This window comes from Eptatretus burgeri, chromosome 17 (assembly GCF_056783735.1).
Source record: "Eptatretus burgeri isolate ZD-2024b chromosome 17, Ebu_testis_v1, whole genome shotgun sequence".
In the NCBI taxonomy this organism is placed as follows: domain Eukaryota; kingdom Metazoa; phylum Chordata; class Myxini; order Myxiniformes; family Myxinidae; genus Eptatretus; species Eptatretus burgeri.
The window spans coordinates 26272855-26288554 of NC_140977.1; the positions used below are offsets into that span (position 1 = coordinate 26272855).

Here is a 15700-nt window from a genome sequence, read left to right on the forward strand (position 1 = left end):
TTTTAGCTCACCTGGAACGTACTTCTGGGGAGCTTATGGGATGTCATGTCGTCGTCCGTCCGTCCGTCTGTCTGACCATAAATACTTTCAACTTCTTCTCTGAAACTACAGATATGATTTCGATGAAACTTTACAACAACGTTCATCACCATATATGTAACAAAATTTGTTCATGGCATTAAAAAAAATCAGGCCCTAAGGGGGTCTATGGGGGTTGCCCCACAAAATAGGGATTTGCTTCCTTCTCTGAAACTACATGTGTAATTCTGATGAAACTTGACTACAACCTTCATCACCCATGTCGTACCAAATTTTGTTCATGACGTTAGAAAAATTGTGCTCTGTTGGGCTTTAAGGGGGGTTGACCCAAAATATGTATTTGCTTTCTTCTCTGAAAGTACACATACAATTTCGATGAAACCTGACCACAACCTTCATCACCCATGATGTACCAAAGTTTGTTCACTACATTAAAAAAAAATTGGGTTCTAAGGGATTTTACGTGGGGTTTCCCCCCCCCTCCCCCCAATATATGTATTTGCTTGCTGGTCTGAAAACACACACATTTTCTATGAAACTCGACCACAACCTTTATCACCCAAGATGTACCAAGGTTTGTTCATGGCATTAAAAACCAGAGTTGGTGTCAAAGCCACCCAATGCTCACCTGTTTATACATTTATCGTTTTTAAAAGACTAGTCTAATAATATTTTTTATAAAGCATTGCAGTGAAGTCTGATCCAAATAATTTTAAAGCAATATATGTATTTGTATATTGTAATCAGTAAAAAATAGTGTGGTAGATAAAAACATTAGAAAGGAAATAACTTGCACCAAAAACTTTAACATTTTCACGCTCATGCTCACGCTGACGCTCACGCTCATGCCGGGGGTTTCGCTATCGCTCTCTGTTCTTCGAACAGGCGAGCTAAAAATGCAAAGGTATTTGCTTTGTTCTCCATTTTATATTTTGTGGGTCATCCATGCTGACCAATGGTTGCCTGGTTATCTTATCCAGCCACAACCAGGTGAGAGCCCAGGGGTATTGCCCATATGTTTGAGATTTCCGTGAATGGCTGTTCATATAATTATGGATTAAACTACGGCCTTTGTATGTAGCATTTTTGTTACATTTGATTTAGTAAACTTCAATTCAGCTACGTGGAGCATAAGTGTTAGAAAAACTTACCGAAGGCGCCGTTAAGTGGTTTTGGTATTCATACCTCTTCTGCGTGGCAATCGTACGATGTGATTGTAATTCGCAATCGTAAGATGTAATTGGCGCAGCATTGGTCTGAGAGTAAACAATGCGAGTCCGGGCCAATATGGCGTCAAGACATCGATCACGTGATTACCCAATTTTACGACCAATGCTGCAATTCCTCCTCCTGAAATGCTCATGAGCATTCCAGTTAGTGTGTGTGTGTGTGTGTGTGTGTGTGTGTATGTATATATATATATATATATATATATATATATATATATATATATATATATATATATATATATATATATATATATCCATAACAATATGATGCAAACAAAGTATTTTTCACTTCTGAAAGCAGCCTCTCTCAAGAGGGATGGGGATACAAACTTCTCGGTAACGGATACATTTAATTGATTTTTGTCGACTCAAAATTGACAACGAAATATTCCCATCAAATGAGGACTTCATTGGTGCAGTGAAAGGGAGGAAACCCTGCTAATCATACATGTCCTTGATATTTTCCTTTTCTTTATTGTTAAATTATACTGGAGTTTTCTAATGCCAATCAACATATATAGTGAGAGTATAGAGAGAGCTGGCAAGTTTGCCGAGAGGAACGCACACTCGCCTCTTAGCTGTCTTGCCTGGATTAGAATCATGATTGTGTGCATCATTGGACTGGACGTCCCATCTACCTACATTATTTGATGGATGCTAAAGGTCTGCGAAGAGAGAGAAGACGAGTTATCGTCAACACACCAGCAAATTCCAAATTCCTACTGTCCCCTACAGTAGCACTGCATCAGCGGCATCATTGCCCCAGGAAATGATGCCACCTGCAGTGATGCAAAGAATAGTTAGAAGAAGAAGAATATCAAGGATATACTTTGAATGCCAAATTTGAGGAATCATTCAAGGATTAGCTAATTCAAAGAAGATGTGACACCATGCATTCTACGAAGGGCATTTAGCAGTTCTCGGAATGAGGTGTTCGCTGGAACCCTAGAACCGTGTTTTTTATTTCACCTCCTAAACTTGTTTCCTAAACCCTCCTAAAATATTCTAAAGGAGGGAAAGGGATATCTGATGAGTTCAGGTGTGGATGTGGGTCCCTTGAAGATAAGATGACCCTGGAAGACGCAACTGACCCAAATACTGTTGTCCAGGCCGAGGCATTAATCATAGAGGAACATCACATGAAGGATGCCAAGATATCCACAAAGTTTGGAATTTCTGAAGGCACATACTTTCATCATCATCCTTGAATACTTGGTTAGGTCCAATGTCTGAACAAGATGGTACCGACGAAACCTCACCACTCACGATCGACATGATGTCAGGAACTTATCAAATTATTCAACACATAAACAGTAAACTTTATTACCCATCTGGTAACCGGTGACAAAACGTGGTTTCATCCCTGAGATTCTGACACCGGATTATAATCCGTGCGATCAAAGCAGAAGGGATCACCGCCACCCCCAATAAATTTTACACCCAACTATCAGCCAGCGAGACCATGGCCTCGATTTTCTGAGATGCCAAAGGAGTCCTGCGATTGGCCTATCTTCCTCAAAAAAACTACAATCACAGGGAATGTTATGCCAGGCTCATGTAAAAATTGCAGTGTGCTGTGAAGGACAAACGCTGAGGGATGTCCTTCACCACAGCGTGCCTGTACACAAGGCGCATGTTGCACAGACTGCCCTTCGTGATTGTGGCTTTGAGTAACTGGATCACCCTCCCCCCCCCCCAATGCCACCCGCATACAGCTCAGGTCTGGTTCCCATTGAGAATGATGTCTTTTGACACTTGAGGTCCCACCTTTGTGGCCACTGATTCTTGGATGACAAGAATTCACTAAAGCAACTCTGGCATGATGGAAGGAGCAATTTGAAAACTTTACTGGCATAGACAGTTTGAAGGACAAATTGAGCAAGCACCACTGAAGTAAAGGGATGCTACTCGTGTATTGAAAAATTGGAGTGTCTTGGAATATTGAGTCGCTCATGCCAATAACGTTTTGAGCTCCACTCGTACGTGCTGTTCATCCGAGTTATTTTCTGTGTCCATTCCATAGCAATGTGCAGGCTCACACTAGCCACAAAAAGCGTCACGTCGGCCTGTGTTGTGCCTGCTTTTGATGGAAGACTCTCACCTCAGGGCCTTTCCTAAGTTCACACCTGTCCGAAGCACGTATGGAATTCTTATGGTCACAGTTGACGAGCATATGCACAATAGGTGGTCACACAACTGTCACAGTTTGGCGTGGTTATGAAGGTAAAAATGATATACTAATCCTGCTGTTTCTTGACCACATGTTGTTAAATACCAATCACTCATCCGACATCTGGGAAAAATGTGATCTTTCACCTCGGAGTGCAAATTCAAGACAACATTTTTTTTTCCCAGACATTGACTAGAGTGAAACAAGGTTTAGTAAAAAAAAAAAATTGCACAGGAAACTTAATGGAAGGCCTATATTTCCCTAGAATGCTGTTTCAGGATTTTGAATAACCCCTAATTTAGTGCTAACTTTAAATAAATAAATAAATGAAAATATATGACTGTCTACTTATTATCTATGCAAAGTGAGGGACTTTTGGACCCCCTTTCCCTTTCTCCCTAAATACCTTCCCTTTCCCTCGTTTCCCTTTTTCTCAATCACCCCTTCCCTTCCCTCCCTGGACTGCAGTTTCATGAATGTTTGCACTTTCTCAATCATTGGTATAGGACTTTGTAAACTTGTGGATTTTCACGACTGTTTGAAGCAATTCCATAAACACAGTAAATGTACAAAAGTATGACAGCACAAATCAATTAATTAACTCATAATGTATAAATGTTCAATTCTAAATGCGTCTGTATTATCCAGGGTTTTGAAGATGTCAGCTTGCAAGGGCAGAAGGGTGAAAAGGTATGACTTCCTTCCGGTGGTTACTCGACTCACCTGTTGCTTTGTGTGTCTATCAACCTACACTCAGACATCTCTTCTTCTTTTTTTTGCATACAAAGCAAGTTCGGTAAAAACAGACACAGAAGCAACCAGAGCGGCCACTCGGTAGAGCGCATGCCTCCTGATTAGTTTACGTTTTGTATCCCACTGAAAGGCTGGATCTGGATTCAGACCTGAACTAAAATTTGAACGGCTACTTGTCACCTAACCAACTCATCCACCAAGTTTCGTCCGAATCCGTCCATAACCTTTTGAGATATCGTGCTTTATATCGTTTTCGTCCTGTCACTCAATGGTGAAGAATCACTTAAAAAATTATCACATCCGGATCCGGATTCGGATCTTCACCAAAATCTAATCATTTCGTCCTTGTCACACACACACAACCAAGTTCTCCATCAAATTTTGTCCGAATCCGTGCACAACTTTTTGAGATATCCTGTTCACAAGCAGACAACCAAACAAACAGACAGAAAGGGGTGATAACATAACCTCCTTCACCTCCGGTGGCACAGGTGACTGGCTGAGCCCTAGACGAGTGTGCTCGACTTTAACAGGGGGCACAAATTTGACAATACACACCAACAAGGTATGATTTAACATGGAAAATTGGACAAAAGCACAAACGATATATAATCGGGTTCGGAAAACATTGCTTTGATTTAGGTGGAAGGAGCAGTTGCAGTTTCAACTAATGCACCTTTCATGGAGTCTCATAAGGCTGCCACAACAGTTGTGGATATCAGGATAGGTGTTCAACTCGATCTTCGACTCTACCAACAAATGTGGCCAATGTCCACCGGGTTACTGTTGAGACGTGTTGTCATCTTTGTTGTCCTTAGGACAGCCGGCTTAACGTTCCTCTGGAGGATTATATAAAGTATGTATATATATATATATATATATATATATATATATATATATATATATATATATATATATATATATATATATATATATATATATATATATATATATATATATATATATATATATATATATATATATATATATAGTGTTTGGCCCCATCTCTCAATGGTGAATACACCTACATTGAATTAATTCGACCTTGTTGCACACCCAATCTGTCCACCAAGTTTCATCTGAATCTGTCTATAGCTTTTTGAGATATCCTGCTCACAGACAAACAGACAGACTGACAGGATGGCCTAGAGGTACACACTTGCCTCTAAGCTATCAAGCCTGTGTTTGAATCCCGACCCAGATATAAACTGTCAGTCCGGTGTTTCACAGGTTGGGTGATTCATCAATGTGTGTTCCATCCCTCGGATGGACGTTAAACTGGATGTCCAGTTATCCATTAGTTGGTGGATGTTCAAGATCTCATAGTGTCCTTCACGAAGTGTAGACGAGCGATCACCGACACCATGAACAAATTCCAAATTCCTGTACTTAGTCTAACACCAGGCCTATCTGGCCAGCCGGTTTGTGAAGCATTTGAGTCAGAAACTTCCTCTGGCCAACCCCACAAGAACGTGGGAACAATTATGAGTGCTCAAGAAAGAAGAAGATAGACAAACAAACAGACAAAGGTGAAAACATAACTTCCATCCACCATTGTTGTCAGAGGTAAATAGTCTGTTTCACTTGAAATATTACACTGCTTTCTACGAAATAATACAATCCAAAGAATGCTTGATCAATCGAAATTAAACAACAAAGTTTCTCTCAATCGAAAAGTTGATATGGCCCACCGGCCTACTCTCGGAATCACAGGGTTGCCAACATTAACGTGGCCAACATTACTTTGGCACCATAATGCACCCTTTCTGTACCATATCGTGTGTATCCATCCGTCCATCCTTTGGGACCATACACTCTGCAGAGCATTGGTTCTGCCTAATCAGTCTCCTGGGCTATTGGGCACAATGCCGGACGGGTCACCACTCCGACACAGGACACCAGCAAGCTGGTACTCATTTTGCTAACCTCAGAATAATGACAGGCAGAGTCAACCCCACTTGGTATTAATTCAACACCCAAGTGGGATTTGAACTCAGGATCTTAGTATCCCAAGCCCACTACCCCAACATGTGATGTCAGGTGGGTAAGATTCCCCCTTCTGCATGGGTAAGAATCCTCCTCGTTTGTTTCTTTCAATATACTGTACTAAACATTTTTTCATTAAAAAAATTGCTCATTGTACCTTTAGCCAGAGCCCTCTGGTGCAGACGTCCAAGATGCTGAACAAATAAACAGGACTAAGTGGCTTATACAGGGGAGAGGCAGAGCGGAGAGGGGGCCACCATCTTGCCCCCCAACTTACTCTGTTCATAATCAAATGAAAGTTTAACACCTTTGATTTATGTTTTGTTTAATTGTTTCAAAAATGAAATTGTGCTCTTTTTACGGATGACTGGAATGCATGAAAAGCGAGTGTGGCAAGTCCCAAATGATTGGACGAATTGATCATTTTAATGACGTCATCTTGTATTTCGACTTTCAGGGAGATCCTGGCCATCAAGGACCTCCGGGGAATAGTACGTATGTGCCGGTGTCTGGTCCAGGCATCACCGAGATGAGGGGCAGAAAGGGGGAGAAGGTAATGTTGCAAATAATGTAGTTTGGAAACAGAGTTTGTTCCTGTCAATATCCGAGTGTTGTTTTTGTTTGTTTTGGTTTTGCAGGATCTAAGTCTAATAGTGGACCTGCCACACATGCACGCACACACGCGCACACACGCACACACACACACACACACACACACACACGGACATACAGATGATTGCAAGAGACGCAACACAGGACTGAAAGATGAGAAAACACAGCCACTGAGCTTGGGACTTCCTGTCGTCACTTCCTGGAGCACTCTGGGTACTAGCGACGCTCACAGCAATGATGCCGCTTCTCTTACCGCAATCAGCAGGCCATTTCTGAAGAAGGGATTTCCTCCTCCCCAAGGATGCCAACCCAACGAACCGATGGGGATTGTCTGTGCTCTTATCCTTTTAAATGCTGAGCATTAAGCAAGGAAGCGGCACATACCATTTGCAAAGTCTTCGGTGTGACTCGGCCCAGGATTGGTCCACCGACCTACCAGACATGGAGAGGTTGCTCCAATCGAGTCTGATTCTTCTTCATCTTCTTTTTCTCTATTGGGGTGTCGGAAACCAGTGAACAACAATGCAAACCACTCATATTAAGGAATGAGTCAAAATAGTAATGTTAATTCTAATGGTGGAATAAACGAATATGTTGCCACGACGACGTGCAACCTCACTTCACTCTTGATAGACATTCACGAAAACATGGGTCGTGCGGTGACATCAGACTCATCAGTGATTAACATCACTAAATTTAAGTGCTTTTATAACTTCAGATAATTCTGCACAATGTTGTATATTTTCAGAGTTTTGTTTTATTGCCATTTTTTTGGTTTGTTTGTTTGTCATAAATATATATATATATATATATATATATATATATATATATAAATATATATATATATATATATATTTTGTATAGCTTATCGAGGCTCGTATGAGAAAGCAGGGAATTTGAAGGAGGTGGGCTTGGGTGGATTAATGGGGGTAGAAAAGATCGAGGATTTGGATGGGGGAAGATGAGAGGTGGTGGTGAACAGCTGTTTTGAATACCTGGAGGGAAGAATGGGAATGAATAGAGTGTGGGAGTTTATTCCAAAGGTGGGAAAAAAAGGAATGAAAGAGTGAAGGTGAGCAGTGATTCGTGATTTTGGTAGTTTTACCGGAAGGGGGTTGTTGGCGGACCTTCATTGCCCTGTGGAAATATGGTGGGGACAAATTGCAGACAGAGCAGGGAGAGCGAGGCTGGAGAGGAGAAGGTAGAAGAGAGAAAGACCACTGACCTGCCTGTGGTGAGACAGTGAGAGGCCCAAAGACTCAGCCTCATCGCGGGAGATGCCAATGATCCAAAATGCCTTGGTTTCCACAGCGTGAGGCCAAGAGAGGTGGGAGGTAGGAGCACCAGCCCAGAGGGGAGAGCAGTACTCCATCAGGCTGCAGCTGAAAGCTTTGTTTGTGGTCAGGAGCTCAGGTGGGCTGAGGAAGGACTTTGCACGACGAAGGATTCCCAGTCGGCAACTGGCTTTGGAAGCCAGGTTGGAAATGTGGCTTTCCCAAGAAAGGTCATGGCAGATAGTGAGACTCTGAAACTTGAATGAAAGGACTTCTTCCAGAGGATTGTTGAGAAAGTAGATGGGGGAGTGGGGGGGGTTCTAAATGGTCCTTTCGGAGAGACATAGTGAGAGTGTGAGATTTGTCCGGATTGAAAGACATGTTACATGTGTTGGACTAGTTTGTGATTTACCCAGATCTGCAGAGAGCAAAGAAGCTGCTGCTCGTTGGTCTAAGGGATGACAGATGGTACGCCAGAGAATGGAGTCATCAGCAAAGAGATAAAGAGGATTTTCCAGAGAGTCGAAGAGATCATTGATGAAAACCTAATAAAAGAACAGGGCCCAGAACGCTACCTTGAGGAACTCCAGCCTGGACAGGAAGAGGGGATGAGAGAACTCCATTTAGGGCCACACGTTGGCTGTGACAGGAGAGGAAGTGTTTGAGCCATGAGTATAGATGGTCTTGGATATCATCGGAAGAGAGTTTGGTGAGTAGGGCAGGGTGCCAGACCGTGTCAAAAACACACGTTATGTCGAGGGATACAGCTCGGATTTTATGTCTGGCATTGAGTTCTTCCATCAATTGTTGGGAGAGCAGAAGCAGCATATTCAGTGTCAAGTGACCTGGTCTGAATCCAAGTTGATGATCGGAAATCAAGCCCTTGGAGAAGAGAAGGATTTAACATCTGAAGCGATGATGGGTTCCATGACCTTGCTGATGATTGGGAGAAGGCTGATTGGTCTGCAGTTGCAGGGATCTGTTTTTGCACCTTTTTATGCAGGGCAGTGATGTTTGCTGATTTACAAGCAGATGGCAGATGACCTTGAGCAAATGAGAGGGTGAATGGAACAAAGAGAGGGTGAGCAAGAGCAGAAGAGCAGGTTTTTAGGACACGTGGGCTGATGCCGTCTGGACCGGTTGCAGAATCTGAATTGAGGTTTGAAAGCAAGCTCTCCACCTTCTCAGAAGAAAAGGACACAGAGTCCAGGGACAGTTGCGTGCGACTGGGTAAGGTGGGTACAGAAAGCAATGGGTTTCGGACACAAGATTTAAATGCAAACACCGAGTTTAGTCATTCAGCCTTTTCACGTGCAGTATCAGCATTGCGGCCATTTTATGTAAGGGAGGGGATGAAGGGGGGACATACACCAGAAACAGATTTGATTAGATGCCACCAGGATTTGAAGGAGGGAGAGAGGTTTGAGAGTTCAGACTTGAGATTGGAAAGATATTGTTTTCTGGCTCTCCTGAGGGTAGATACACACTTCTATCAATGGAACTGAGATTACCATCAGTTGGGTTTGCTTTCCATGAGGCAAAGGCAAGTTGTTTCAGGACAACTGCCTCACCACAAGCTTCAGTGAACCAAGGGCGGGAGGAAGGGTAGGACAACTGAAGACGAGAGGGGATAAATCTGTGCATGAGGGAGAGCAAGTTTCTTTGAAAGAATTCCCAGGACAAGTTGATGTTGGAGAAAGTAGCGATAGAAGACCAGTCTAGAAGTTCGATGGCTTCTTGAAGACCCTCCCAGTCAGCTTGAGTGAAATTCTAGAACTCATTGGAGCGGAGGAAGAGCAGAAGATATTTTCAGGGAAATTTGTCAAAATCAGATCTCGAAGAGATGGAGTACCATTGGTTGAGATCCGGGTCGGGAAGTTGACCGATTGTATCAGTCCTAATGTGTCATAGAAGTATTTTGCTGAAGTGCCATGACAGGTGAGAGAGGTACCCACACCCAACCAACTGGCATGATGACAATTGAAGTCACCACATATGAGGAAGAGAGAGTTGAGATGAGAGGATAGAAGTTGGTCCATGTTTTTGGAAAGTGAGGTGTAAATGGAGTCATCACTGTTTGGTGGACGGTACAGTATACATATAAACATGAAGTGGGAGTGGAGGGAAGCCATAGACAGAGGTGTTCCTGGGGATGTGGGGGAGTGAGGACAGTGCATGGAGAGTGAGGAATAGAGTCTTTGATGAAGAGAGCAACTCCTCCACCAGGGCGAGGCTCAGGTTTGTCATACCGGGGGAGGGAGTAACCAGGGAGAGATACTAGGAAGTCAGAGACGTCTTTAGGGAGGAAAGTTTCTGTTAGGCAGAATATATATTATCTCTTTTGTAAAAGAGAGCTTCGCATGCCACTTAGGATAATTCCGACCACTTTTTGCAAAGCTTTGGTCTGACCCAAGCCAGGCAATAATTGGGTTCCGGTTCTTGCCCTGTGAGTCGAGAGTCCTCTCGGCCTCGGGGAGAAGCCTCTTAGAACTGCTTTTTATAAAGCTTTCACCCATGCTCAACGGAGAAGCACCCTGGGACACTGGGAACATGCTTGTAGAAATCTTCCCTCATTCTGCCTGTGGTCTGCCCAGGCCATCCAGTGAAGAACATCCAGTGGCCTGCCCATTCGAGTGAGAAATTGCATCCAATCATGAGCCCCCCTACACTGTTGATGCTGAGATAAACACTGGCTGGCTTCTGGCATCGTATCTTTCTCTTCTGGAATTTGTTGAATCCAAAGCACTGAACATTTTTGACATCTTCCGTGATGAACATGTTGGACAAGGCCTCGTGCTCTCCTATCATGGACAGGTCAGTGGTCTCTGTTTTTTTTACTGCTTCTCATCCAGTCTAGCTCCCTCTGCTCTCTCAGCTCTCCAACCATCCCCAGCTCATCCAGGATGCATATGTTGTTTCAGTAACCACATCATGGTCCATGTCCGAAAATCAAAGCTGACTGCAGACATCAACTCTTTTGTTCATTGCTTCTCTCATTTGTATAAGTACCTGCAAGAGACTATTCCTTTGTGCTCCTCTCGCTCGCCCTTCAAGGAAGCAGTACACCACCATTTCATGTCATCCTCCATTTCTACTCACTATCTTTTCTACTCCCATGAGCGCTACCTACCCCAGCCCTTTTACTTCCCACTGTTTTCTCTCTCTCTCTCTCTCTCTCTCTCTCTCTCTCTCTCTCTCTCTCTCTCTCTCTCTCTCTCTCTCTCTCTCTCTCTCTCTCTCTCTCTCTCTCTCTCTCTCTCTCTCTCTCTCTCTCTCTCTCTCTCTCTCTCTCTCTCTCTCTCTCTCTCTCTCTCTCTCTCTCTCTCTCTCTCTCTCTCTCTCTCTCTCTCTCTCTCTCTCTCTCTCTCTCTCTCTCTCTCTCTCTCTCTCTCTCTCTCTCTCTCTCTCTCTCTCTCTCTCTCTCTCTATCTCTTTTCTCACTGCTCTCTTCCTGTGAGTTCATTCTCTTGCTTGTTGAGTCCAAATGTGGCCCCAACGCCCCACTGTCAGTGTGTTTCCCTTTTACCATCTGCCTCTCACTCTTCAATTTTGTGCATATTGGTTGTGCTTACAAACTCCTTTGTGAGTCATAGAGAATTTTAAGAACGTTCTATTGATATTTAAAAAAAAATAAAATCAATAAATCCTGGTGCATGAGTATTTTCATTACGAAACTTGGTCTGTATTATGAATCCTTTTATCGAAATGAAAGTGTACTGTATGAACTCCAAAAATGATATACTGTAAATAATGACTGTGATGAAAACCACAGTGATCGATGTCTGCGTCCATTTGTAGGGCAACCAAGGTGAAGTAGGTAACTTTGGAGCGAAAGGTTACCGGGGGGAGTCGGTAAGTTTTTTTTTATATATATTTTTTTATTTTTTGTTAAAGAGTTCGATTTCTGTTTGACGTATTGAAATCTTGCATCATCGTGATTGATATGCTAACCCACTGATTCACAGATGAGTAGGCAGTTACGGTCGATGGTGAGGACAGGTCATTACCCAGGTCAAAAAACCAGTAAAGACCAGTAGCTTACTGGTCAACTGGTACCAGTTGAAAACCAGTAGCCAACTGGTACCAGTAAAGCCAGTTGGTTTCTTACTGGTTTTAATATGGAAATTGGAATAGAGTGATATATTACCAGTTGAAATACATGTATTTAACTAACTGGTATCAACTGGGACCAGTACATTGTAACTGGTATCAACTGGGAGACCAGTACATTGCAACTGGTATCAACTGGGACCAGTACATTGCAACTGGTATCAACTGGAACCAGTAAGACTTTAACTGGTACAAATATGAGCTACTGGTTTTTTCAACTGGGAAATTGGAATTCTGACTGAATTTAACTGGTACCAGTTGAAACCAATAGAGACCAGTTAAAGACCAATTAGAACCAATAGAGACCAGTTGAAAATGTGTACTGGTTTTAACTGGTTTTTCGACCTGGGTAACATTAACGGAATGACACTCATCCCTACTATAAGCGAGATGTTATACTGTCTGTGTCGCCAGCCAAACAGATCTTGGTCAAACTTTCAGAGGTTCATCAGTGAGTGCCAGGGATTGTTTGAAGCAAAAACATTTTTTGAAATTTTTTTTAAAAAAAAGTTGGATTTATTTGGATTCTTTTTTAATGTGAAAGTAATATTACATGACCCCCAACCCCATTCATTGGAGGGTTTAGGGACGTCTTTTAGGCCACCGTAAAAAAGGGGAAATCTACAAGGGCACTCTTTGAAGTGGTGATGTCACCAGATATGCCTCCACCCACATTATTACATCATTAAATATACTTGTACCAAGTTTGATTTATATCCCTGAACCCAGATTCAAAATATTAAATAATTCTGGCTCCCGGACAATGCGTCCAATCAGGTTGAAATTTAAAACATTTATTCCCCATGATGACTGGATCATAATTGTGAAGTTTCACGTCAATTGATGAAGCAGTTCAAGAGAATATTTTTTTAAAGATTTTCGTTTAATCCAATATCGCTGCCAGACCATTTGACCAATTCATTATTCGTGAACACCCTGGTATCCCAAAGACTTGGGGAATATGTGAATGAACTTTCCCCTCGATCTGTCAAGCCATTCTGGAAAAGAAGATTTTTTTAATGTTTTAGTCTTAAAAAAAGACAAAAAAAAACATATCTGCCAAACCTGTGACGTGATATGTGGAGAACTTTTTGGTACTCATGGATAGACGATCATACCTGTAAAGTTTTGCCTCGATCCGTTCATCTGTTTTGGAGAAGATTTTTGAAGATTTTTATGTTTAAAAAAAAAAGGCTGCTGAACCACGTGACCGATGATGTCATCATTCCCCCTCCCCCCCTTACAATTTAGCCCTGGATGACCCTCAACATTTTCATATGATCAGATAAAGAGTTCTACTTATGCAATTATGACGTCATAACGAATCCACCTATGACATCATCACAAAAATCACACTTGTTTCCCAATGGGGAGTACTTGACATGTGCCAAGTTTCAATTTTTTTCCATGTGCCAGTTTAGTTGATACAGGGGTCCAAAGTTTTCCTTTTTTCCAACATGGCTGCCATACCATGTGACATATCGCAGCATAATTATAATTACAACATTCTACATGAGAAGTCACACCTATGGTGAAAATTTTATGTCATTCGGATAAGCGGTTGCAGAGGAAACAGAGAAAATAAGCATTAAACGGACGTGTGTACGTACAGACGGACGGACATCCCTAAAACATGATGCCTCCGGTGACTTCGTCAGTGAAGGCACAAAAACCAAATTTTATTTCCTCAAAATGCCAACAGGATTAGAGCAGCACCAGGCAACGCCGGGTACCCCTGCGAGTCGTCGATAACATGTTCATGGGTCTTAATGACTGATCGGCCACCCTGGCAGTGCCGTCTTTGCGTTCCCACCCTTGAAGGATGAATTCAACATGGGTCGTGACCTCCAAAGTCATCGACTGTTGGCTAACACTGCCGGAATACCGAGTGCTTCGTGTAGGTGTTAACACAATTGTGCACAAACTGTAACGCCTGTCGTAGTTGCCATTTTTCCAATGCAAATTAACTCGACCAAGCAGGGCGAAGAGGTCCATTTTGGGTATGGGCAGGCAGAGATATGGACATGCCTAGAAACCAGGCATGGAGAATGGGTTTATGCTCCAGCTCAGCTCCTAGAAATCACACACCAAAACGTCGTCGCCGTGACTTTGTCCTTCCTGAGACCCATGCTCCCTGATGGTGATGCGTGCTGATTGGACAGCCCCCTCCCCCGCCCCGAGTTCGTGGTTTCTGGCCGCATCGCTTGGATGAGCTGATTGGTGCACCCCAGGTCGGACCGTGGTAAGAGCAACAATAGGTGACAGGGACTGATTTACAACAGGAGTGGTTTATATACAACAAGCAATATAGTGGGAAAGGCGGAGTTGGAGACACAACGTAGTGCAAGGAGCGACAAGGAGCTTTTGTATACGAACTCTCAGCACCTCCTGAACATGGAGGGAATGCCACACACTTAAACTACATGCAAGAAGAAATAACTACTCTACCCTATCCAATTGATCCCATGAGGCTTCCCACAACAATACCTTCCATTGTTGAACGGAAAGGAGTAAAATCACGCCCTTTTTTTTTTCCATCTGTGGCTTTTCATTCACAGCCTTTGACTCTTGATGTCCTTAGAACTAGTTAAGATGGAAACTAAGATGATATCTATGACATGGCAGTTATCATTAACACTTTGCAAACAAAATTTGCTGTGTATGCCATCGTTTTATGTACACTTACCTATGGACTTGAAACTTTTCCCCCCGTACGCCAACCAAATTCGACTGCTCAACGCCCTGCAGCGTCACTTGCATCAAATTCTGAAAACCATTTGCTCTGACTTTGTATCTTATGGTGAAGTTGAGTGCATTTTTTAACAAAAGTTGAGTTGAGTTGAGTGCATTGCCAGAGCAAAGCTGCATTGCGTTGGTCACGTGCGTCGTACGGACGACGACCGACTGCCAAGGTCAATTTTATATCCTGAAACTGGTGCTGCCTGTCGTAATCGTGGCGGTCAATATCTATGCTACAAAAGACCATCTCAAAATAATTTTGAGAAAAAAAAATGAATTTGGCCTTTCCACACGTGAACAATCTTGTCACCGTCTTAACAATTGGAAAGACTTTTGTTTGCGAAAATGATCGACAAGCAAAATCACAATCTCGAGCAACGCAGTTTTTATAGAAATCACCCTTATAACCCAAATCAATTATAATCGGTGACTTCTTCTGCTTCGTCCCTTTCTGCTCTTTGGAATTACTTGTTGTAACTTAATGATTGCACGAATTGTCCTTGTCCTACAATAGGATGGTGAATGATGATGATCATTAACACTGAGGTTTAAAAGACCCCTCTCTCTCTATTATCCTTATCTGGATTTAAATGAATGGGCACTCGGGTTTAAATATGTTTTGCAGAGATTGCTGGTTACTTTTCCTTTGAAAGTAGACTGTAGAAGTTACCTTGGACACACTTCATAAGGTCTGAACACTGGCTGTTCCCGACAGGCATTTGCAGATGCGGTTGGCATGAAGGGAGAGAAAGGAATCATCGGACTTCCTGGTCCAAGGGTATGTGACA

General features: G+C 42.7%; 1 protein-coding gene across 2 annotated transcripts in view; it reads left to right on the forward strand.

Annotated features, from left to right (window-relative positions):
- LOC147009592 (uncharacterized) overlaps positions 1-15700 on the forward strand; it is a 270091-nt gene that overhangs the window by 154369 nt on the left and 100022 nt on the right. For both annotated transcript variants that reach the window (XM_085862391.1, XM_085862392.1), the window contains exons 11-14: positions 4087-4128; positions 6635-6730; positions 11862-11915; positions 15628-15690. In XM_085862391.1, coding sequence (XP_085718517.1) covers positions 4087-4128; positions 6635-6730; positions 11862-11915; positions 15628-15690 — 255 coding nt within the window. The remainder of the gene's footprint in view (positions 1-4086; positions 4129-6634; positions 6731-11861; positions 11916-15627; positions 15691-15700) is intronic.